Below are 26737 nucleotides of genomic sequence, written 5' to 3' on the forward strand. Positions count from 1 at the left end.
TGTCGAAGGGTCCAGAGTTTCGTTTCTTATGTTTCATCAGGATAATCTGAGTGCTTTGGCACTGCTCCCATTCTTATACCAATCTAGGGGGCTGGATCACCTGCTAGGTCCCCTCCTATGGGTGGGACCCAGGAAGGGGGTGGTTACACCCCTTTCCTTTGACCCAGGCCGCGCTGGGTCGGGGGCTGGAGTGCCCCAGAACCGGTTTGGCTGGATTATGCAAGGGGCAGCCTTGTGTGCCCCAAGCAGTGTCTGGTTTCTTTCAAACCTCCCTTCTACAATCCACTATCTCCTGTCTGGGGGGGTGTGACACCTCCCTGCAACAGGAAACCCTTTGTCCAGGCCCCCTTCGCTGAGTTTCGGTCAGCTTCAGGGGGTCAGACTTGTGTCTGTGGCAGAAGCATCCATTTTGTGGATCCAAGGTCCTTTTAGAAATTAACCGCATTTAAGTAAAGTAACATGTCTTATCCCTCTAGAGGGGTGGAATGCTATCCCCGTCGCCAGAACTGGCGAGGGGATAGTATTCCAAATCATATGACACCTTACACGACATGTTTTGATAAAGCCAAACCAAAGTTGCTATATAACCGCGAGGATTATAATGCACTTAAGAGTATATGGTATGGCATTATCCTGAAACAGCTTAGGGATTTGTTCCCGACAGCTGCAGACAGGCTCAGCTCATGCTAGAGCTCCATCTCACATTAAACCACGCACTCTGCCTCCAGGATTGATGAGGCCTTCCATAGGAGTGGCTCACAGGTTTATATGTGTCCAGATATAGGTTTAGATATAGGTATACTATATCTAAGCAAGGGGTGTTTACACCACCTTACCCCAGCTGAGTGATCAGCCAGTTGTGTCAATTTAAGAACCAGCCAGGGGTGGCAAAAGATATGCTGCAGCCCCTGGTAGGCCTTGGTGGCACCTATGCCCTGAGCACCTATAGTGCATGGTACAGGGGCTGACAAGGAGTCCATTCCCAATTGTGGTATGTACCTAGGGTACATGGAATCCATTTTACAGAGAGAGCAGATGGCCTGGGGCCCTGATTAGCAGGGAACCAGGTCAACTAAGTAAAAAACCAGTTAAACACAAGGCAAAAAATCTGGGATAACCATAGTCGGGTAGCCACCTTCCTACAGCGACACTGCTCTCCTTACACTTAGCTTACCCTGCACACACACAGCTTACCCTGCTCTCAAACAGCTTACCCTGCACTCACACAGCTTACCTTTCACTCACATAGACACATACACAGCTCATCCTGCACTCACACAGTCTAGGTTGGGGGAGTGCACAGTCTGGGGTATGAGAATAGGTGCTTTGTGTCAACAGCTCATGGGGTCCTGGATTCTCTAGCAGTCATCACTGTGAAGTACTTCACTGGATGCTGCTCTTTAAAGGCTCGGTCTGTAACATTCATGTTGGAAACAGTGGGGAGCCTAAGCCCCTGCAAGTCAGGGTTGTGCAACATGAAGTGTTTACTCATTTTACTAATGACTACAAAGGTGCACATAGCCCGCAAAGGGAGGTCTAACTAGATAAGCATTCTCCCACGAAGAGGGTTTCTGGGTGCTGTGACTCCACAAATCCGGAAGGTAAAATCATGTTGCATATTACTGCTTTTAGACCACCTGGTACGTGGTGTGATCTTACAGGGGGCAGTGCATCCAGTGTTGGGCTGGCTTGTATGCATCTAAGCAAGCTGCTCGTCCTGATTTAGACTCTGAAATGTATTTTCACCCCTTACCCTGGAGAAAATGGCACCTCTTGTCCTAAAAACTCCGAATTAGTACAAGTTCACGCACGGTGTAGAATGAAGTAGGCTGCCCAACTGCTGAACTCAACTTGCCTGGAATTTTCATTCTGTTTTTCAAACATTGTTTGAGGCCCTTCTCTGATGGGGAACTGAGGTTATGGCCACCAACTGCCCCTTTATTAGGAACATTCATGTTCTGTATTCAGGTATGAATGTTCTTAGCTCCTCATTCTTTGAATGACGATCTGCTGTTTGCACTGCAGATAGAAGAAAAGAGTCCCTCGTGCAGGGAAACTTGTGCATCTCAGAACCTTTTGATATTAATAGAATGCATAACAATCTAATTTTATAAACGCTCATTGTATAAATCTTCACGGTACATACTAATAGAATATGTATTGATATCAAACTCAGTGGTACTCTTTTTATCAACCTCAGAAGGATGAAATGCTGAGTGCCCTCACAGAGATTCAAACATTTGTCAAATGGGTTATATTCAGATATCTGCAAAAGACAGTGCACTGGACAATTTTATGGTATATTGATTTGATAGTGCACTAATCATCCAAGAGGGTGTCCAGGGGCCTGGGTAGATGCATAGTCCCCAAGGTGCTTAAACTAAAAGCCAAGTCTTCGGCTTGTTACGGAACTCAAGAAGTAAGGAGGAGGCTCTGATGTGTTGCGGGAGCTTATACCATATCTTGTGTGCGCTGCAGGAGAATGAGTGAGCTCCAGTTTTGCTTTTGTGGATGCTGGGAATGCGTGCGAGTGACAGCGAGGAGAGTGTAGATGTCTGGTGGGTTGTTGAAAGTGCATGCTGCTTTTCAGGTATTCTGCTTTTGTGTTATGTAGGGCTTTGTATGAGAAGTTTGAATTGACAGTGCTTGTGAATGAGGAGCCAGTGATAGTAGTTGTCTTGTCTGTCAGGGAGAGGATGAGTTAGGTGTGATTGGTGTAGCTGATGAAGGTGATGTCTTGTGATTGGATAATATTGGCAAGCAATGTCATTTATATGTTGAAAAGGGTAGGGCTGAGGGATGATCCCTATGGGACTTTGCATATCAATTTCTTGGTCTCTGATGTGAAGGGTGGCAGCCTGACCCTTTATAACAGGAACAGATCGATTTTTTTTTTACCTCGGAGACTCTTCAGGGACTTTGAATCCCTCTTGGTCTCCCTGATATGGGGTAACTCAAGAGCCAGGGTGACTCTCCATAAAATATACTTACCACTATCGGCTGGCAGTTTGGGAGGGCCAAATTATGAGCGCTACTATTACAGTGGCCAATACGGTGGCTCGCCAAGAGCAACCTCGCAGAGATGACCATGGGTGCCCTGACATGGGATCCCCCTACGCTGATGGAATGGATGTCAGGAACAATTACCCTGACTCAGAAAAAATGAGGCAACATATTAATGACAGTGGCCAGACGACACTGGTCCAGATATGTGGTACCTACTAGCCGAACTACGCCATAAGACCCTGGCCTGCAGTTGGAACTCTTCCCCGGTACATTCTCCGGTCACGGGAGCCTGGAATTGCAGCTATGGAAGTAGAGAGGGCTAGATACATGGGAAGACATGTATGTAGACTGGCAATTACAAACATTTGAGGATCTGGTAGACACATAAGGAGTACCGCAAGGCACTTTTTTATTACACGCCTTGTTCACATGCCGTACTGCACAAACGTGGGGCGATGATCGTTTGGAGCCTGTTAAGTCACACCAGCTTCAAACACTGCTCATGCATGGCCATGGTAGACATGCTGTAACAGCTATCTACACCTCTTTCAGACTTGACAATCCAACGATACTGGCGGTATTGCTCAGATACTGGGACGCTGAGTTATCCGTCACTCTTTCGGACAAGCAGTGACTGAAATGTATTAACTACCCAAAAATCATATTGACCATATCGAGTGGGTCCTCCTGCAGTGACCTATATTAATATATGAGCATACATGCTTGCGCACACACAAGGTACCCTAGCCCTCCACATCTCTTATCCTCCATCCTGCCAGCTCCCTCTTCCTCCCCTGCATCTTACATATCTTCTCCATCTTTTTCCCCTACCTCTTCCCCTCTTCCTCCCTCAACCCCACCGGGCGAGCGTGCCTGCAGTGGCTTAACACACCCCAGCGGCTCTATGGAAGACACCCGCTGATACATCATATCGCCAGCCGGAATTACATGGGCAGCTAGACCATTTTCTTTCTTCTTTTCTTTTGTTCCTCTTGTTCAGGTTAAGGTTATTTAATGCAAGTATATGATTTGATGTTGATATGGTCTTAAGGAACAATGATGGTTTCTCCTTAATTATTTTGATTTCGTTTGACAAATTATATTTGAACTCTACCGCAAAGTGAAGTGGCGATCCGGCCAACAAGGTGGACTATCATGTATCCTAGCTGAGTCTTTTCTTTTTTCCCTGCACTCCGTTCATGCCACCCCGATTATTGCCATTTAATAATGTCAGTTGTGCATTGACTTGTCATGTAAATGTCAATGATGTTTTCTTGTTAAAATCAATAAAAATCATCTACAAAAAAAAGAAGTCTTCAGCAGCCGTCTGGTACAAATAACATTCCCGTAGCCTCGGCACCATGTCCACACCTTAGCAGGGCCATCCCCAGCTGCAGCCTGCCCTTTTAGTCTTATTAGAATGATTCTGTAAGTATAACAGATAGGAGCTCCCGATAACCCATGCCCCCAGATGTAGTAATAGGATGGAAAATATTATGATATTTATGTAATGCTTTTTGGTAACTTTATGTGGTAGGTTAATAACGTGCTGGATAACAACACTTATCAATTCTTTTTCCTCTTTCACCCCATGTATTTTTTAATACATTTAAATAAGCATGCTCTGAAGTGTTTTACACATATTTAGATTTTGTAGAAAATGGTATTTCGATTAGTTCTACTGCAGCACCAAATCTGATCACAGCCATCATGTGCTATTGTAGGGAAGAGAACCTGCAAAGGTCTGCCCAAACTATTGCTATTCAAGTATCATCTCAAATAGTCTTCCTCCTACCCACCACTTCAGAAGTAAACAATTCCACATCTAGTTTCCATTCACTGTTGCATTCTATCTTGGTTACTCACCCCACCATGAAGCCTTTTGCTCACCTTGAGTGAAGATCACATCCCATGCCTCTATATGATCCGTCCAGATTCTAGATTTGATAGCACGTAGCAGTTCTGGTGGGATGTAGAGCATTGGTGAGGTGGTCTGAAACATTTTAGTGACAGCATCAATGAATCGCTGTGCCTCATGATCAACATAATCCTGTAGGAGTCCGAGTCGCTCCCCATACAACACATATGAAACAGCTGCAAATTTCAGAAAAAATGCAAAGTAAGCATTGAGTCCACAAACAGAAAAACTTATAGGTCAGGAATGTGATGCAACACCCACAACTCATTATGTACTCTCAAACCAGTAATAAAGAAAGGTATCATGCGAATATGAAAACATCTGTAATCACACTGCTCCACTCTCTCTCTCTCTCTACATATATATGAAACCCAAAATGTTCTCAGACAAAGCTGCACTCGATAGCATGTCGTTCCATTCTTTTAGGCAACCTGCAATTCCAACAACAATATTTTTTCTGCCTTATGCATTTCGTCTGCCAAAGCCCTTGTTTACAGGCTCCTCTTGTGGCATCTACACAATCAGTACGAACCAACAATTTATTTTCGCAATTTCTCTTTATTGCCTCTGGTGGAATGCTCATTAGTATCCACGCATGCTGGGATAGATAGTTCATAGTACTTTTTGCCCCAGTGGGTTCCCATCAGTGGGTTTTTTATTTCTTCTTCTTTGCATGCTGGGATTTGTAGTTCATGTTCCTTTTTCCCTGGTGGGTGTAAAGATGCCAACAGTCAATTAATTTTATTTTCAATATATATAAATATGTGGCTTCCTTGGCATAGTTTCCCCTGACTTTTTGCCTCTACGTCCTACATTATTTACTATACTGGATTACGTTTTTGCTGGCTTAGATGCTTTGGGCACTTTGGCACTACTGATCAGTGTCAAAGTGCAAGTGCTCCCTGTATATATTGAGATTACTATTTGTTTATCCCTGATTGGCATATTTGGTTCGTGGTAAGTCCCTAGTAAAGTAAAGTGCACTGAGTGTACCAGAGTCCGTATATCAAATGCTACTAGTGGGCTTGCAGTAATTGTTGTGCCACCCACATGAGAAGCCCTGGAAATGTGTCTCAGACTTGCCACTGCAGTGTCTGCATATGCTGTTTTTTAACTGTCATGTCAATCTCTCAAGTACACCCACTTACCAGGCCCTAACCTTCACTTTTCCTACATGTTCGGCACAGCTCAGGTAGGCCGGAGGTACCCCCATGGGCAGGGAGCAGTAAATGTGAAAGGTAAGATATGTGCCTGTGTGTTCTATATGTTCTGATTGTGAAAAATACTGTGTATTTCATTTTTCACTGTTGAAAGACTGGTTGTCCCATAGGCTATCATTGGAGCTACACTGTAACATTTTACATGTGTAACTTTCAATTTGGAACAGCTAGATATTTGGAGTTTAGGCTCTCAGAATGTATTAACACTTATTTTAGTAAAGGTGGTTTTTAAATTGTGGGTTTGAAAATGGTACTTTTAGAAAGTGGGCTTTTCTTGTTTAACCGTCCTGTGTGCCTCTGCCTGTTTGTGTATTCACTGTCTGGTTTTGGAGTGACAGGGCTGGGGATAAGCATTCACTCTAGACAGTCACACGGAGGGTTGAGGACTGTCCTGCCTTGCCTGGGTGACTCATCGCTAGGCTGAATAGACCTTTCTGCATTTAGAGTGGTGGGAGGAGTTTTCACTATCACCTGAATAGACTGTGTATGCTCTGCACAATGCTGTCTCCACCTCCTGCAGTGACGCTGGAACAGGGAGGACAGAATTGTTTTTTACTGAGATCAGACACTCTTGCAACAAAGACTGCAAAGAGAAAATGGGGTATAAACATGAGCCGTAAAACCCCAGAACTTTAAATCACTTTTAAAATCAAGTGTAACCTCTTCCAAGGAGAAGAGCTGAAGAGCTGTGACTAGGAATACTGCCCTTTTGCTGAGTGTTGCTTTGCTGGGTTGGCCTGCAGTTGTTGCTACTACCAAGGAGAGGATAAAGACTGGGACTTTGCTGTGAACCTGCTTGTGAAGAATCTCGAAGGCATAAGTACTTCACACCAGCTTCCCTGAACTCTACTGCAGGAAGTTCTGAGCTGCCAGGAGGTGCCTGTTCCAGTTCTGGGCCTCTGCAGGTTGGTCCTGTTGCTGGGAGCTGAAAAAGCATAAAGAAACCAAGAAAATCGACGCACTGCTCTTCCAGCAACTGTGGTTTTCAATACTTCCCTTCTCTGCATCTGTTTGGCCTTGTAACTTTTGAAGCATTTGAGGTACTTTGGGTTAAAGTCACGCATCTAAAGTTTTGTATGTAAAGAATTGCTTGAAACCTTTTAAAAGTCATTGTGTATTTTGGAGTTTTGTCGTTTTTTTCTTGTTTGGTTTAGAGAAAAATACTTTCTTTTTCTAAATGGGTGTGGTGTCAATTTGCATGGTTTTCACTGTGTTACTCTGCGCCTGGGAGCAAACACTTTACATATTGCCTTTGGGATAAGCCTGTCTGCTTGTGCCAAGATACCAAGGGGGTGAGCAGAGGTCTGAAGTGCGTAACTCTCCTATCCTGACTAGAAGCAAGGATCCATACTTGGGCAAGGTGCATACCAACTGTTACAGTGATATTTTCAATTATGTGATAGAAGATGTCATAAATGTTATAATATGTGGGGCAATTAGCAGTGCTTGGCAAGGGTGTGAGACATAGTTACCTTAGTTATAGTTACCCAAGCTAACTAATCATAAAAAGATAACCTAATTATAAAGTAACTTAAACCTTTGTTTTTTTCAGTGAAAGTTTAGGTTTTCTTTTACTTTATGTAATATTTTGTTACCGATTGTAAAGCCAACCCCACACCTTGCATTCATTTGATCGTGCATGGTGTGGACCCTATCCTCTGGGGGATATGTTTCGAAAGGGGATGAGTGGCCCCCCTCCCTAAGACACTTTTGACCCTGGGGATCCCATCCCCTGGGGTGAAACTAAATTTGTAAAGAGGAGGGGGACACATGAACCCCCTCCCCGAGTCCAAAGGCGCCCAGTGACCCCATTCCCCAGGGCCATGAAGGTGAAGGGGTGCACATCTTCACCCTGACCTAATAGTGGCCCCGGGGATCCCAGGGCCATACCATATTTAAGGGGAAGGGAGTGGATGCTACCCCTTCCCAAACCAATAGTGGCCCCAGGAATCCCAAACCCAGGCCAAAACAAATATATTAAGGAGGGAGGCACTCAGTCCCCTCCTCAAGCCTTTATTGGCCCAGATAGCCCCTTCCTCTGGGACCCAATCCCAATATAAAGGGGAGGGGGCAGCACAGCCCCCTCCTCAAGCAATAATAGGCTCCGGTGACCCTATCCCCTGGGGCAGCAAATTATAAAGGTGAGGTGGTTGCGCAGCCTCTCTCTCTAAGCCTATCTGGCCCTGAGGACCACATCCCCGGTGCGTTTCTAATTATAGTTGGGTGCCCACCAGGGACACCCACCAACCAAGTTGAAAGTATGTAATACTTATGATGAAATCATCAATATATCTTCAATAATTCAAAACATCTATACCTCCTTTCCGATCCCACAGAACCACCATAGTATGCTACCTATGCCCGAATCACAACCTCAGCCTCAAATCTTACTAGAACAATTCCCCCCTCAAATTCCTGTTTCGCTGAGTCCAATCATTAATAAACTTAAATCCGTCTCTCCCAGAGACTCTGCCTCCCCCCACATCCTCACACTAGCCTCAGATATCATCTGTCCTGCTATCCTTGATCTCATGAATTCCTCTATTTCATCTGGTACTGTTCCCCCAGCCTGGAAATGTGCCATGGTCAAAGCCCTGCTTAAAAAACCCAATCTCAATCAGGATGACTTTGCCAACTATCGCCCCATTTCTCTCCTCCCCTGGGTGAGTAAAATTCTTGAAAAACACATAAATACCATCATGGTGAGCTTTCTGGAATCAAATGATTTACGCCATCCCTCCCAGACTGGTTTTGTCCCCAGTTTGGGACTGAGACAACCCTCCTGGCAGCTACTGAGGAGGCAAGAAAGATCCTGGATCAAAGGGGGACTGCAGATATCATCCTCCTCGACCTCAGTGCCGCCTTCAACACTGTCAATCATAACACTCTAATTCTCAGACTAAAAAACCTAGGAGTTGCAGGCACTGCATTAATCTGGCTACAGTCCTTCCTGAGTGGAGGCTCTTTTATGGTCTTTGAAGGATATGTAGTCTCTATCCAGTTGCCTCTCAGTTGTGGGGTCCCCCAGGGCCCCTCGCTGAGCCCCACGCTATTTAATGTATATATGCAACCCCTGGCGGAGATTGTCCATCCAATGGGCATAAAAATCATCACCTATGCAGATGACATTCAGCTCGTGGTGGCTCTTAACCACCCCGGGAGGTCATCGAGCACCTAGGCGGCTGCCTAGAGGAGGTTGCCAGATGGATGGAACTCTCATGCCTCAAACTCAATGGGGACAAAACGGAGCTTATGCTCCTAGGCAACTCCCCCTTCTTCATCTCTGATCTGCTTTGGTCCAGATGTCTCGGCTCCAGTCCTCAAAGACCAGATCAAGAGCCTTGGCATCTGGCTCGACCGTTCACTTACCTTCAATCCTCAAGCAGCAAAACTCTCAGCCACCTGTTTCGGATTCCTTAGGATGCTTCGCAAGATCATTCCCCTTCTCCCTTTTCAAGCTAGAAGGTTCATGGTCCAGGCCCTTGTTCTTTCCTGCCTGGACTTTGGAAACATCTCATACTTGGGAGCCCCACAATACACTATCAATAAACTCCAGATAATCCAGAATTGCGCTGCCCGCTCGCTCCTACAGATACCCGTCAGCAGTCCGCAAAGCCAGCCCTACAATCCCTTCATTGGCTTCCGATCCAGGAAAGGACTTAGTTCAAAGCCATGTGCTTGGCCCACAAAGCCTCTCGGAATACTGGTCCTGCCGTCATCCAATCCTTCATCTCCCCATACCAACCTAGGAGAGACCTCCATTCAACAGCGGCCTTTCTCACTCTACCTCCTAGAATAAAAAGAGCCAGATGTGGCGGATGGTCTTTCTCCTATCACTCCGCTCTCCTCTGGAACACGCTTCCACTTCATCTTCGGAAAGAGCCCAAACTGTTGGCCTTCCGTAAGCTTTTAAAAACATGGCTTTTCAGGAACTGTATGTAACTCTTCTGCTCAGTCCTCTGCCGTGTTGTCTGTAGCGCTGGGAGGCCTTAGGCTAGCCATCGCGCTCTATAAATGTCATGTCATTTCATTGGTTCTCCTCAGTACCGTAGATCTCAACATTTGCAAATCTACCTTTGGATTTTGGATAAAAACTCAATTTTAGCAGATGACAACAAATGTATAATTGTCAGGTTGCTTTTTAGATTTTTTAATGGCAAATGAGCTGTACTCTAATCTCCTAGACACCCACATTGACCCGGTCACTCCACTACCGCACGCCCCCAGGGTGCCCGGATTCTGCTGCCGCTGCCTGCTTGGCCCTCTTGCTGCCGCCTCTCCTTAGGGCCCCTGCTCTCCAGGCTTGCCCCCGCTCTCCAGGCTTGCCCCGACCTCCAGGCTTGCCCTCGCTCTCCCCCGCTCCGCTTTCTTGCTCTTTACCCCCCTCTGCTCCCCGCCGCTGCTCTCCTGCGGCCCCGCCCCCCTCTCCTGTCTCCCGCTCCCCCTTCGCCGCCCCGCTCCCGCCTCCCAGCTGCTCCTCCCTCCCACTTCGCCATAAATGGCGGGGACCCCGCGTACGCGCAGCAGCCACGTGAAGCGGGTGCGCCATTGCGCGCCGAAGGCGCACCAAAGGCAAGCCCGTCTACGCCCGTCCATGCCTGGACCGCGCCCAGCACCAGGAACCCTGGTCCTCAACGATGCCAGCCCACCCGACGGACCTACGACGCCGCCACCCTCCACGCACTCAACGCCGGCCGGAACCCCTCCTGCTACCGAGCCACCCCGAAACGCACCCACAGACCCTTCGCCTGCCAAGCCTGCCAATTCACCTGCCTCAGAACCTGCACCGCACCCGCCAAGCCGAGCACCAGCAACAACCACCTCAAGTGCATCCTGCTCAACACCCGCTCCGTCCACAGGCAAGCCGTCGAACTATGGAACCTCCTCGACACAACATCACCAGACGTCGCCTTCCTCACAGAAACCTGGATGAACGCCTCCTCAGCCCCCGACATCGCCATAGCCATCCCAGATGGCTACAAGATCACCCGGAGGGACCGCGTCAACCAAACCGGAGGAGGCATCGCCATCGTCCACAGAAACACCATCCGCATCACGACCAACTCCGACGACACCCTCACCGCCGCCGAGCACCTTCACTTCCAGATACACACCGACCCCAAGACCACCCTCAGAGGCACTCTCATCTACAGACCCCCGGGACCACGCATACAATTCAGCGAAGCCATCGCAGACTTCATCAGTCCACACGCCCTCACCTCATCAGACTACATCCTCCTAGGGGACCTCAACTTCCACCTAGAGAACAACAAGGACTGCAACACCGTCGCCCTGCTGGACAACCTCGCCAACCTCAGACTCAAGCAACTGGTGAACACCCCCACCCACTACGCCGGCCACACGCTTGACCCCGTCTTCTCCTCCAGCAAGCACATCTCCTTCAGCCACTCCTCCGGACTACACTGGACAGATCAAAGCTGCGTCCACTTCAACTTCAGGAGAACCACGACCCACCACCACCCGCAGCAGGTCCCCCGCAGAAACTGGAGCAAGATCACCGCCAACCAGCTCACCACCGCCCTCAGCCAGAACCCACCCTCCAACACGACAGACCCCAGCGAAGCAGCCCGCAACCTCACACAGTGGCTCACCTCCTGCGCCGACGACCTCTCACCACCGAAGAACCCTCCCAGCACATCCGGCAGCAGGAAAGCCTCGTGGTTCACCAACGACCTCATAAACTCCAAGAAAACCTGCCGCACCCTCGAGAAAGCCTGGCGCCACGACCAGACAACCGAGAACATGACAGCCCTCAAGAACGCCACCCGGAAACACCACCAGCTGATCCGCACCACCAAAAGGACAACATTCAAAGAATGACTGGACAACAACACCCACAACAGCAAGGAACTCTTCAGCATCGTTAAAGAGCTCTCCAACCCCAGCGCCTGCAACAACGATATCACACCCTCGCAAGACCTCTGCGACTCACTCGCCTCGTTCTTCCACCGCAAGATCGCAGACATACACAACAGCTTAGGCGCACAGACCACGCACCCAACCACCGAACCAACGCCCCCCACCACCACCCTCTGCACCTGGACCCCTGTCAGCACCGAAGACACCACCTCACTTCTCCCCTTTCCAGCCAAAGTCATCGAGAAGACCGTCAACAGACAACTCTCCGCCTTCCTCAAGACCAACGGATCCCTCGACCCATCACAGTCCGGTTTCCGAGCAAACCACAGCACCGAGACCACTCTCATCGCAGCTACCGACAACATCAGATCCCTGCTCGACAACGGGGAAACTGCTGCCCTAATCCTCCTAGACCTCTCAGCAGCCTTTGACACCGTATGCCACCGCACCCTGATCCAGCACCTCAGCAACACCGGAATCCAAGGAGCGGCCCTGGAGTGGATCATCTCGTTCCTCGCCGGAAGAACCCAGAGAGTCCGCCTCCCCCCGTTCCGATCCGCGGCCACCGAAGTCATCTGCGGCGTCCCGCAAGGATCCTCACTCAGCCCCACCCTCTTCAACGTCTACCTGAGCCCTCTCGCTGCCATCGCACGCCAACACAACCTTAACATCATCTCCTACGCCGACGACACCCAGCTGATCCTCTCCCTCACCAACGACCCCGCCACCGCCAAAGTCAGCCTCCAGGAAGGAATGAAAGACGTCGCGGAATGGATGAAGATCAGCCGTCTGAAACTGAACTTAGACAAGACGGAAGTCCTCATCCTCGGACCATCCCCTTCCGCCTGGGACGACTCCTGGTGGCCCCCTGCACTGGGCACCGCACCCAAGCAAACGGACCATGCACGCAACCTGGGCTTCATCCTGGACTCCTCCCTCACGATGACCAAGCAAGTCAACGCCGTCTCGTCTTCCTGCTTCAACACCCTGCGCATGCTCCGAAAGATCTTCCGGTGGATCCCCACCGAAACCAGGAAGACGGTCACCCAGGCCCTCGTCACCAGCCGTATGGACTACGGGAACACCCTCTACGGCGGAACCACAGCCAAACTCCAGAAAAGACTCCAGCGCATACAGAACGCTTCGGCACGACTCATCCTGGACATCCCTTGCCACAGCCACATCTCTGCCCATCTGAAAGACCTGCACTGGCTCCCCGTCACCAAGAGGATCACGTTCAGACTCCTCACCCACGCACACAAGGCTCTCCTTGACACGGGCCCGAAATACCTCAACAGCCGCCTCACATTCTACACACCCACCCGCCAGCTCCGATCCGCCAGCCTCGCCCTCGCCTCCGTCCCACGAATCCGCAAATCCACCGCCGGAGGAAGATCCTTCTCCTACTTGGCGGCCAAGACATGGAACTCCCTCCCCACCCACCTTCGGATGACCCAGGACCATCTCTCCTTCAGAACGCAACTCAAGACCTGGCTGTTCGAGCAGTAGCGACTCCCCCCCCCTCCAAGCGCCTTGAGACCCTAGCGGGTGAGTAGCGCGCTCTACAAATTTGCTGATTGATTGATTGATTGATTGCTATACTACATTGTTACTAAATGCTACATGCAGGCTACTACATGGCCAGTCTCCCAAAAATTACCTCATACATTTTCTTGCTTCTCAACACTGGTGTTTAATTCATTAACACATTAGGGCAAGATTGAGAATGGGCTGCACAAATTGGGAGTAAATTGGGCATTTGCTAGTTTGCAACCACATAGGATGCACAAATTAGACAGTACAGAATCTGTACATGCAAAATGAAGAATCATATATGATTTGAACATAATTCCACTCATTAGAGGGTGTGCCAAATCGCAAATAACACTCTTTGCTTCAAGGATCTGAAGCAGGTATACCTGGCTGCTAATTGTGAGATGAAATTCCCACTATTTGATGCAAGGCTGTATTCCGAATTCGAGCTCGAATGAGAGCTTGTGCCTGTAGGAGGCTGGCTTAATATATGGTGCATACATATTTAAGTGAAGCACCTCACACTAATTCAGACAACCCTTATGGTGGTTGTAGTTGTCTTACACAACCTTCAAAAGATCTATAAGTGGTAGCTGTGGAGAGCAGCCTTCAGGCGGCTTAGTCCAGAAGGATTGTTATGGAGTTTGCTTTACCAGTTCTAATCATGTATTGTAAGTTAAATGGAAACGAACCACACAGTGTAGTTATAGAAATATGTATTTTTATTACACAACACTCTCTAACACATTGGTATATCTCCTACCCTAAGATATCAGTAGAAATACACAAGAATGCTTTAATCTCTTCCATGCTCATGATGGCTCCCGGCTGTCATGAGTCACGGTGGACGTGTGCTGATGACGGCCGGGAGCCGTCATGACCATGCCCGCGATAGGAATGTTCAGCACTGCGGCGGGATTCGCGCCGCAGTGATGAGGTTAATTGCAAGAGGTAAGTAAGCACAATACAGAGTGGTCTACAGGGGAGACCAAACCATATACTATGCAAACTGCGACTGAAGTTTGGACCAGGAAACTCAGAAGAACTGGGGACGCAAGGAAAAACCCAATGTAATTACCCAGGAACCCCATGGAGGCTGTGTGCAAAGTAGAAACACAGACTGCATACTCAATAGAAGTCAATAGGAAAGCTGCAGTTACCCCAACCGTGGATACTCCTTGGAACCAGGATACCTACACCAGGGAAGCCAGGTGCATAGGTGCAAAGCGGTGTCAGAAACCATCGTAGACCACAATGGAGGACTGTGCAATAGGCTGGTGGAATCCAAGGGTGGGTTCTTGAAGAGAAGACCATACATGCAGAGGGGTCCGTAGGAGGTGACCAGGAGGCACGGAAGAGCAATGCCTACCGATGACGGAAAATGCAAGAGTGACAACAGTGACCTTGTCGCTGTAGCTGTGAGGACCAGGTGATGCTGAGGAAGACCAGGAGCCATTCATGAGCTGTCCCACATGGTAAGTCGAGAACCTTCTTGTGGCCAGATGATCCCTGAAGTGCAGAGCCAACAAGCCTTGGCAATGGCAAGTTGATGTGGTTCTGACAAGGGATACTGGCCTCAAAGTTGCTGAGAGGACACGGCAGGCCTCATTTAAGTGGCAGAACCACCACCTTTGTTGTTGAGCCTTTCAAAGTCTGTGGGACGTCAGGAGAAGCAGACTAATCAGCTTTGTTGTGGAACTGCAAATGCATGGGAGTGACATCACTTCAAGGGAGATTACTTCAGGTATCCTTGATGTCCACAGGTCTTTTGACAAAGTCCACCGAAGTCCAAGTGTCCAGATGGTCAAGTAGTGAAGTGGTTTCAGGTTTGAGTCTTGTCCCACAATGAATCTGAAGACCCATGCACAGGTAAACTCTTTGATAACCTAAGAAAGGGGTTAGGAAGACTCAGGAGTCCCTCCCAGAGGAGGGGCTGGACGGAGGGGAGGATACTCCCATGCCTATTGTCCAATTTTGCACCAGCGCAGGAGCCAAGGGTTCCCTGAACTGGTTCCAACTAGAGTTTGCAAGGAGGGCAACAAAGGTGCCCTTCAAAACAGTCTGGTGGCGCTATCAAGTGTCCCCACCCCAGCCAAATACACACCTCCCTGCGACAAGAAATCTTTAGTTATACCTTCCCATGCTGATCAGCAGGAGTGCAGAATCCTGGCTGAGGTTGGCAGTAGCACTAGCTTGCTAGCATACTCTGGAATGCTGTTATCGGGAGTACTGGGGCCTTCCCGGAGGAGTCCCTGGTGTAAGGAATTATATTACAACACCTGTAACGGTGTTGGGGCATGATTCCAACATGTATGATACCAAACATGCCCAGGTTGGGCACAGCCACTATACAGTTAGCCATTTCGTAATGAAGCATAGCCACTATATTTATCAAAATGGCTGACCACACTTACAAAGATTGGAGAATCAACTCCGGGATTTGTAAGGGGGTCCTGCTCATGCAGGGACACCTTATACTTATAACCCAGCACCCTGACTTCAGGATTGAAAGGCCTGCCTTAGGGGTGAGTTATAGGTTTTAAGTGTAATTACCTCAGATAGAGGAAAACTTATATCTGTCATAACTGGTGCTAGCACCAGCTTACACCGGCTGCAATGGCAGGCCTGTAATCACAGTTTGAGTATTCTCTCATGGGCGGCATACTACATGCTGCAGCCCATGGAACCCCCCCGGATGTACCTATGCCCTTGGTACCTTAGTACCATAGACTATGGACTTGCAAAGGTACACTACTAGCCAATTGCGGAGGTACAGAAGTACTACCATGTCGAATTTAGAGAGGAAGCACAGTGATTGGGGTCCTGATTAGTAGGACCCCAGTCAGACTAGTCAAAAAACATACTGACACCAACACAAAGTGGGGATAACCATGAAAGCAGATCCTACTTTCCTACAGTGCCCAAAAAAAGGAATTACTGGGCCCATTGTGATAGGTATGTACGTTAATAGATGTTATGTTCTGAAATCCTTTTCACCAGTAAACCCACTATAGCTACAGAATCGGAAGCGTTCAATCTTTAAAACGGAGTATGGAAAAGGCAAGGGTCTTCCTACTGATAGAGGTGGAGCTCCTAAACTCTTTAACAGTATTCCTGCACACCCTTCTTTAACACAAAGTGATTAGAAATGTTCAACGATACATTGTTTCTAGATATCCTTTAGTCCTACCTCACCCGATGTTTACTTATTAACCTCCTGCTTGTGGCTCTCTAGGGCTCTTTGTGGACATGTGCAGTTGGCCCCTTACAAAGAAATGGTGGAGCCGTAGTGGACTTGGGCAGCATGAGAAGCATATAGTGGTGGGATAATGTCTCGTGTGAGAATGGGAATCTGACAGTAGTTCTAGTGGTACATTGAAACCTTTGCAGACTGCTCGTTGCATCTGATGACCGGATGATTGATACATATCTATGTTGAATAATGGATGAGTAGAGAAGACATTGGTGTTCTGTGTTTGTGTCTCTTATAGAGTTTGCCTGGTTCTCTGGGGCATACAGGAATGTGAGGCATGTTGGATGATGAGGATGGTTTGGATGCCTACGGTACAGTTTAGGACAATGTGCTGGGAATAAACTACTTGAAGACATCCTATCCTCCCTCTTTATTATAACTACTAGTAATGCCAGTTACAGTGTTGACTGTGTGTGTACTTGTCTCCATTCGGCTCCAGGATGCTCTCAAGTTTACTACAGTGGCATTCTACTAGTAGAGCATCGAGTTAAAATGAGTCTTACACTCAAGAGCAAAGCGAAAGAGTTCATTTGACAGGTCTGCTGTCCACCGCCCACGCCCACTTCTTTGAATCTGGTGGTGGATCCGCTTCACAAAGTCCTCGCCTACTTCATTCAGTAATGGCAAGAACTGGTCGATCACTTTCAGGGAGAGCACTTCTTTGTTGAGCACCAGGCGGTTGGACCTCCAGTCCTCTCCACTCCTGTAAAACATGAGGAAATATTCCCATGAAGAACAAACAAATATAAGAACATTGTGAAGGATTACCAGGTACTTTGCCATATTAATAAAGAGATTAATCACATAACAATTCTCAGGGACAAAGTCATGGTCACCACCACATAAAGCGAAGACATACATGGAAGTACAAGTTTTACACCACCAGTCTACAGACTGCAAAAAAGTTGAACTGATAACTACAGAGGTAACGTTGAAGTTTACCAAAACATTTAATAATAATTTGAGTTAAACTGACCTAAAGTGTTTTGGTAGTGATTGATTTAGGCTAGCTTAAACTTGGTTGGGTTGATGTAGTCTGCCAGTGCTTTATTTGTACAAGAAATATTGCTGGAGCCCAAAGCTCTGCTCAGAAGCCTGCGGCCAGTGAACTACAGAGGGAGGTTTGAAGTCACAGGTACATCACTTATTCCCATGTTAAAAGTGACGCACCGGTGGAACAAAGGGCTTGAAAATAAGCCCCTTAATATTATTTTGAGTTTAACTGAGTTAAAGTGTTTTGGAAGTGATAAAATGGTTTAGGTGATGGATTGGATTTAACTTGACTTAAATCATCACTGACTATTAACAATAATAAAATTAAGTTTAAAAAAAAGCTAGTTAAAACTGTTTAAAAACTTCACAATAAAAACTATCATAAAAATATACAAAAGGACGAATGAAGGCAATATGGGGACACACTCCCGTATCATAATGACAGACATAGAAAGAGTAGCTAAGGCCCCACACAGTTTTCCAATGGGGAAATGCCCCCACCATGATCAGGGGGAAAACCCTTATCTGATGGGGGGTGTTTTTAAACTTCCTTTTAAAATTGCACACCTAATGTACCACATGGATAAAAGGAACCTTGATGTTGCGAACACAGCCAAGGCCGTAGTCTCCGCTCTTAAAGAATGCTTCAACGTTACGTAGGTGGTTGTGTGCAATTACTCTGAAGTTAATTATATTTGTTCAACAGTTGTGTGTAACTGTTGTGTACCTGTTCGACCACCTGGAGAAATGTACAGGAACGCGAGGAACAAATGCAATATGCATTAATTTGTTCCTATCTCCTAACAGACAGCACATCAGGATTACTACCATAATGTCTAACAAAAAAGGTTAACGTGGGGTCAGTCAGAAAACCCCTCTGTTGCTGTTTCCTTTCAAAATTTGCATGCAGCCCCAAGTACTGGGTATTGCACAACATCAAACAAAATAAGAGAGAGAGAGAGAGACCCACGCAGCCAGTGGATAAGGCACCGTATTAAACAGTAGAAGTAACATTCCTACTTGGGCAGTAGAACGTCACATATATATGTACAACATTCAATCTTACACCAGCAAAAGCTGGTCTCAATTACGTTATATGGACCCACACGTCAGTACCACTACAATATGAAGAGACACTTGGCAAAAAAGATGTATTGTCAAATCTCGTTTGTTTTTTTAAACACTATCATAGACTCAAAACTCATATGGTTCCATCACAAAAATCCCAGTAAAAAACGATGTTATCATTTTACAAGACTAAAAAAGAGTTGCTGCTCCTCAGAAGTCCTATATTTAAAACCAATTATTTCTTTCTGCAATGTGGCAAAAAATAAATGAATGCAGTCAGTTAAAAATAAGGACAGATTGATAAACAGCACAGGGAGAAACACAAAAAGACAAAACCTAGGATCCATTCAGTATTACTGATCCGTTTCAACATTATGGATGATACTTGATCTAGAAATTATCATAGGTCATATCAGAAATGTTTACAGATTCTGTGTTTTTTTAACTTCATTTACGCGTTTCGGTGGATCTTATGATTTTTACCACCTTCTTCATGATAACTTATGGATTCGCCCACAAACAAAAATAATTGAAACCGAAAAAAAGGAACATGCAGGGTTCCTATTTGGGACCTTTGTTTTACTACTAGTGTTCAAACAAGACTCCTTCTTTTGAAGATTCCGATCAATCAGGAATGGACCCTAATCATAGGGTCAGCCGCCCCTGATTCTCTGGTGGTTTGGCTGGAGAGGCGTTGCAGCAAGCACTGAGGTTACGTGCCGCCGACCTTGTTTGGATGTTGAAGGAAGACTGCGAGACTTGAGCCACTTCAGATATTTTTCTCTATCTGGGCGGACACTGTGAAGATATAAAGAGTCTACGGGAAGAGACCCAAGACGGTGGTTCCTACCCCACCCATTTGGGTGGTTGTGGGGGAGCCAGCGATACCAGCCCGCGGTTTAGCCAGGGCCGTGAAGAATAGTACCCATGTCCTGATGAAGCCTATATCATCTGGCTGAAACGCAACCGCGACTGCGTCGACACCTTATGCTTTGAACGGAGTCCCCTGTAAAAATTTAAGGAAGATTTGATTTTTTCCTAGGTGCACCAACACAAATGTAGGCTAGGTTGATAAGTCAACCCCCTGGTGCTTTGTTTTAGGGACTAACATTTTGTTGTGTACTCCACCCCAAATTAAGAGGAGGTACATATGTAAATTGGTGTATATATATATTTTTTTGTCTCAAGGGTACAGAGAAGTGTTTTTGGTATTGTAAGTGTTTTGTGTATTTGTATATAATGTACATGTGATGTGTTGTATATAGACTGTGTTATTTGTTTACATTGTGCCTCTCTGGCTGTTCGATCATATATGTGTATATGAATTAATATATATTTACGCTGCGTATAATTCGCAAATCTTGTTTGATAATTAAAAGTGGATTGATCCCTTCAGTACCATTTGTTTCTACTTTTTCATCTTTGGATGTCTCCTGCTCAGGTACGGGAGGGTGAGGTGGGCAGAACCCTAACCATTTTTAGGTTTCGCCCTGGCCGTAGCACTGCGTAAGCAGTGCTCCACCCAGGGCGAAATCTTATGTCCTACATATGGGGCTTTGGTCCCGCCTCTGTCTTCCATTGGCTAGCTCCATAAATGGAGGCTAGCCATTGGAAGTGATTGGCTGTCAATCACGCTTTCCCCGTGAAAACGTGATTCGGGGGCGTTTCCGTGTGTTTTTTAAGTCCCGCCCTCTCCTCTTCCCATTGGCTGGAATTTTACCTTCCAGCCAATGGGAAGGGGAGAGCACTAAAAACACGCCCCCGAATCTGCCGGCCAGGACACCCCCGTGATGTCATTCCCCGCGCCGCGCTGTGATTGGCTGCCGGCCCGGACCTGACTTGTCTTAAATTCCTAATATATTAATGTTTTAAAGAAGCAAAGGTTTCTCATTCCAAGATGGCCACTACGTTTTCGAAAACAAAATTATAGCCGTCACATAGAGCTTTAAATACCAAGTTTGAAACGCATCTGCCTATCTTCTATGAGCAAAAGAAAAATGTTACCGTTTCTCAGAGTTTCTCGGAGTACGTAAGCTGTGACTCTCGATCTTCCTCAAGACATTCATTACTGGACAAAAGTTTCAACAAATAAGTAAAATCTATGCATTTTGTTTTAAATGCCTCAATTTTCTTTAAATTCACAAAGGTGTGTCATTTTGAATAATAATAAACAATTAGAACGTCTGACAATTAGAAGGTTCAATGTAAGGTTCTGACAATTAGAAGGTTCAATGTTCAATGTAGGAAAACCTGTAGAGCGCCCATAAGCCTTTGAAAGTGACCAATTCAAAATGGTCGCTGCGTCCGTCTAATCATAGGTTAATTCTTATTGGTTTGGCCATTGGGAGTGGCAGCAAATCTTTAGTCTACTCTCTCTGTCGATTATGCCATTGTGCTGTTTGACGTAGCAGCGCGCGCACGCACTCACGCACGCAGCGTCCTCTCACCTGTGAAACTCCCCGGGCCCCCTCCCGCGGGCCATCCCTCAGCCCCTTCTCTGCTTCCAAGTGGGCACCATGCTTTGGCACGAGGGGTTGTTGGCCTCATTCACCTCAATTTTCTTGCTGCTGTTGTTGCTCAGTCGCGACCTCTTCAATTCCTCCGTGATTACCGGCGTTCTCTACTTCCTACTGGTAACCTTTAGGTTCCCTCCTGTGCCCAAGTCTCGTGCGCAGCTGGTGCTGAAGCCCCAGGGAATGGTGTCTGTGATCGCTCACCGCGGAGGAGCTCACGATGCGCCTGAGAACACTTTGGCGGCCATCAGACAGGTGTGCATATTACCCTAGAACGCTGCCAGTGAGTGACATAAATATCTCAGTGTCAAAGTTGAGGCCCTGTAAACAGCAAGTGCTTGTGTATATACAGCGTGAACTTGGTTTATTGTGTTCACGCCGTAATTAAACAATTCTGCACGAGGCTTTATCCATAGCTTTGCCTCCTATGAGGTCATGTGGAATACTTGTTCTTTCAGACCCTTGCAAAAGGGTGGCCAGATCCAAACCCAGTTCTAGTTCTTTGTTTCCTGCTCATGGCAGCTTAAAGGCATAGGTTTAATGTGAGCGTGTGCTTGGGACCGTTTTAAAACACTTTTTTTGTTCTCCAAGAGAAGGTAGCGTGTGTATGCGTTTTTAAGTGTATTGTGCTTGTCTTTTATAAGCATAAAATGTGTTTGTTTAATTCATTTATTTTCGAGGCCGTGAGCCTTTTATTTAATCAGCACAGCGCTCGCTTCACGGCCACCGTGCTTCATTTTTCAGCATGGTGGCTGCGCCTAACTTTTATCGCCACAGTACAAGCTTGTTTTGGTTGCTCCCCGCCATTATTGTTTTTTTCTTCATTGCTGGTTGCCCCACCATCGATCCTACATTGTTGCTTATTGCTGTCGTCTTTCCCTCTCACTCTGTTGCTCTTTGCCCCCATCACTTGTTTTCGAAAGTGGCCAAGCTCCCTCGGTGACTGGTGGAACTAGTCGTTCTCATATCCATGCCCCTCCAGCAGGTCTCCCTTCCCCCACAACTTCCTCTGCAAACATGAAACAAACAGAAGGGAGAGAAGGCGTTTCCAGGGCTAGCTCGCCCTCGCTCTCTCCGTCTTGTTTTCTAAAGTGGCTTTTACAGCATGTGGATTGTTCGGGCATATGTCAGAAAAAGTCTGTTTTATTTGATGCTAAAATCACAACTGATAAGGGCCTCCCTGGGTGATGGGGGTTGTTCTTTTCAGATGGAGATGCCCAACTGTATATCGCTAAGCAGTGACATTAAGCCAGTTTCAAAGGGTTCTCAAGTTGACCAGTTTTTCAGAGAAAGGAAACAAGATGGAGAAGGATGAATCAGTTTCCCCAGGATCACACAGTGCGGTAAATCCAGGGAGACTGCCAGAACTGTTAGTGACTGACCCAGATATCCACCTAGGCGTTTTAAGGTTTCTAGCTCTTAGCATCTTAATTATCTAATTTCATCAACTCCCACCTTAAAAAAAAACAAGATAGTGCACTTTACTAAGCTGCCACTGGGTTGCAAGGAGATGCTGCATCTACGAAGACTTCTTGATAATAATAATTATAGGAAGAACTTGTCCTTTTTCTAAAGTCTGCAGTATTCATACCCCTTGCACTCACCCATCCATCCATCCTTTCACTCAGCCTTCTGCTCAGCCACCCAGTCATCCATTCATCCATTTACTCTTTCACTCATCCCTCCATCCATTCACTCTTTCACTCATCCATCCACGCTTTCAATCTGTCTATCCACTCTCTAATCACTACTACTCTACTACTCACTCTACTACTCACTCTACTACTCACCCTCTACTACAATGCTACTCACTCTCTACTACTCTCTACTCACTCTCTACTACTCTCTACCCACTCAACTACTCTAGTTCTCTTTACTACTCACTCTACTACTCTCTACTATCCACTCTCTATCTACTACTCACCCTCTACTACTCACTCTCTACTACTCTCTACTCACTTTGTACTACTCTAATACTCTCTACTACTCACTCTCTACTACTCTACCTCACTACTTCTACGCGCACACATATGCACATATATATATATATATATATATATATATATATATATATATATATATATATATATATATATATATATATGTGTATGCATTTATATATATGTATGTGCCACCTTTTATTTATGTTTTTGTTTTTGAAACATAAATAAAACGCATTGTTATTTGCAATGTCAATAGCTCATACTCACGTAAATATGCGACCTAGTGCATTGCAAATGCAATAGGTCTTGCATTTGCAAGAGATTAAGCCATTGGCATTGTAAATGACAATGCCATTTATTTATCTGTTTTCAAAACCAACACATAAATACAAATTTTGTCATTTACAATGCCAATAGCTCAATATTTTCCAAAGGCGAAACCATTGCATTGTAAATGCTTGTTTCTAGTCCTAATCATGGATAGCCATCCCTTCTAGAGATGATGCTACTTCAATCCTTCGCCACTGGACCTAGTCTTCACCAGGCTAAAGAAGTTATGTAGGAGAACTTTTTCCTCCTTACACATTATAGTTGTCAGTCAAGTTAGCTTCAGTCAAAATGTTTTTTAGACAATATATTACTTGGAAATCCTTTTATGCCACGTGGATGCTGTAACGCATTCTGACTCTCTTTATACTGTAGTAGTAATGATGCCTGGATCAATATAACGTATGGGAGACCAGCTCTTGCTGTTGTAAGATTGAATGTTGTATGCTTATGTGGTGATGTACTTCCCAAGGGGACTTTTACCTATACTATTGCACAACATCAACTTAAATGTCAGATGAATATGAATGGTATTCAGATCTACCTCTGCCTGGAGAATGGATCTGAGAGCTGCAAAAGCATCGACAAAGGTCTTGTTTAAAGCTGTCCAGCACCACACATCTGCCAAAAACAAGCAGATTCCCTGCCCACTCAGCCATTGACTCCTGGTCTTTACAATGCAGGAGATGGTGGTACTGGTATTCCTGAGAGCAGAGCAGCCACCATCTCTGCCATTGGGAAACCCCTCATAGTGAGGCCCTCAAAAGCAGAATTTACATCTGAATGCCCACCCTAATTACAGTGAGCAGTCTGATGCCATATTAACTGTTTGTTTTCCTGTCCAGCTTAGATGCGTACATCATGACAGAACAAAACAGGAAAAAACAAAAAAAAATACCATACGCACTTTACCCAGTGCAATAGTTTTTTTCCAAAGATGAGTCATGCTGGGATATTTGTCTTTAAAAAAAAATTCTCGCCTGTCGGCCATGCCACCATAGTATGGCAGACTGGTAGTAGTAATGCTTGTTTCCACCGAAGTGGCACCTAACAGGTTGGCATGAGCAGTTTCCCAGGGGTGTTGTCTGGCCAGTCACTGCGAGGCTGGCGGAGGTGGTGCAAACTGTTTTAATTCATTTTGGAATAATTTAGACCTACCATTGTAGTTAAATGTTAGTCGTAGTGATCAAAAGATGGAAGATTAGCAGAATATTGGAACCAGTCTGTGAATTTATGAAGAAATAAGCCTCCATAGGACCACAACAAAAACAGTAGAAACAATGTGATCCATTTTGAAATGAAGTACAGATTTAAAATAATCTCAACATCAATATATTGAATATTAACAGGAATATTTTCACGTGGATATTCCTAAAGCATATAGAAACACAAGCGTTTTAGACATATATGTTTTTTTAGTTTTTAGTTTATTTATTTATTTGATTTAGTTCTCATTTGAGAACAACACATATTTGATGATTAAAATTACAGTTTTGCTAATATAATTGTCATTCTAATATAATTTAAAAATGATTTTAAAAAAGTGTACATATTGATACACACAAATTCGTTAGGTGGTACCTTGCAGAGGGAAATCAAGTTTTGAACAGAGTTAATTTTATATTTTGTTCTGATTGGTATTACAAATCTCTTCCTAGCTGCTACTACAGTCTTATTTAGGCAAGCAAATAAAACATGTTCTAAATCTTGCACCCCACCTTTACATAGTCACAGAGGTTAGGCCCTCTTTCTTTTGGGAACCAGTTAAAAGTGTATGATTTCAAAGGCAGTATCCCAAGACGGAGTAATATAATACTTCGCCTGAGTCGTGATTTAGATTAAAAAAGATATACTGTTGCATTTTCTTAAAAACTATAGTTTCCGCATATTGTTTGTACGTTGATAGTTCAGAACAATGTTGGATGTCAAGGTCCATACTTTACCTTGGTGTTAGGTGTTTTAAAAAAAGTTTCAGATGTGCTGGTGCCCAATATTTTAACATGCCAAAAGTAACATTTGATAATTTAAAAGCAATAGATAGATTTTTGCAATACACATACTTCGGTGATTCTTGCTCAAATGTCTCCGTTTTTAGCAAGGATCTTAAAGTCCCTTGATCCGCATGAACCAAATTACATGCCCATCTTATTATGTTTGTGATCCCTCTAGCAATGGAGCTGACTAGTGATAATTCTAGCCGAAGAGCTTGGACCGGCACAGCTTGCGACATCCTGGTTAATTTCCGAAGGGTTTTCCCTTCTTTCATGTCAATTTGTTTCCATTCATTTATTGGAATATATTCAATTGCGTATGATAGTACGGAGGGAATCTTTGAGCTATATACCTGTAGAAGAGAAGAGAAGTGTCTTTGGCCAGTGGAGGAATAAAGTCGTTGGAGAGCCCCTAAGTGGACATCGGCTTTTCGGCCCATATTTTGCAAGTGGGGCAGATTGTGCAAAGATTGAGTGAAAATTCTCCCAAGATATATATATTCTTTGACAATTTCCAGTGGTTTTCCCCCTAGTGACCAGTTGTATTGGACATAACTCTTCATTCCTGTAAATGGGACGATTTTTGGTATTAGATAGTTTTCTTCTGTATATTTGGTGAGTGCCTGCAGATTTCTTTGGAGACCAAATGGAGTCAGATCTAAGATTACTACATTGTCTGCATACATCATACAATGGATTTTAAAAGCTGCAATTTTAGGTGGGAAGTTATTAACCTGATTAAGTCTTTCCGGCAGGTCACTGAGGTGTAGAGAAAACAGTAAGGGAGCTAGGAGGCACCCTTGACGCAGGCCGTTAGGTGTAGATATTGGGCAGGTAAGACCCTTCTCCCTCCCCATTTGGACTTGACACCATGTATTAGAGTACAGTGATATTATTAGATGGAGAAGATTTTGTGGAATTCCCATTTTTTGAAGTTTTTTTCCAAAAGCTTGTCTCTGTCTACCCTATCGAATGCATTTGTGAAGTCGACAAACACTGCATACACTACCTGCGACTTATTGATCACATATTTTTCCATTATTGCTTGCAGTACTGCGATATTGTCTATAACCGAGTGTTTAGATCTAAACC

At 45.6% G+C, this 26737-nt stretch overlaps 1 protein-coding gene across 1 annotated transcript in view; it reads right to left on the reverse strand.

Annotated features, from left to right (window-relative positions):
* LOC144826582 (cholesterol side-chain cleavage enzyme, mitochondrial-like) overlaps positions 1-26737 on the reverse strand; it is a 204445-nt gene that overhangs the window by 64042 nt on the left and 113666 nt on the right. The window contains exons 3-4 of the mRNA XM_078685070.1: positions 17314-17513; positions 4897-5100 (exon numbers count right to left, since the gene is read on the reverse strand). Of these exons, the coding sequence (XP_078541196.1) occupies positions 4897-5100; positions 17314-17513 (404 nt within the window). The remainder of the gene's footprint in view (positions 1-4896; positions 5101-17313; positions 17514-26737) is intronic.

This window comes from Lissotriton helveticus, chromosome 3_2, assembly GCF_964261635.1.
Source record: "Lissotriton helveticus chromosome 3_2, aLisHel1.1, whole genome shotgun sequence".
NCBI classification, from domain to species: Eukaryota; Metazoa; Chordata; class Amphibia; order Caudata; family Salamandridae; genus Lissotriton; species Lissotriton helveticus.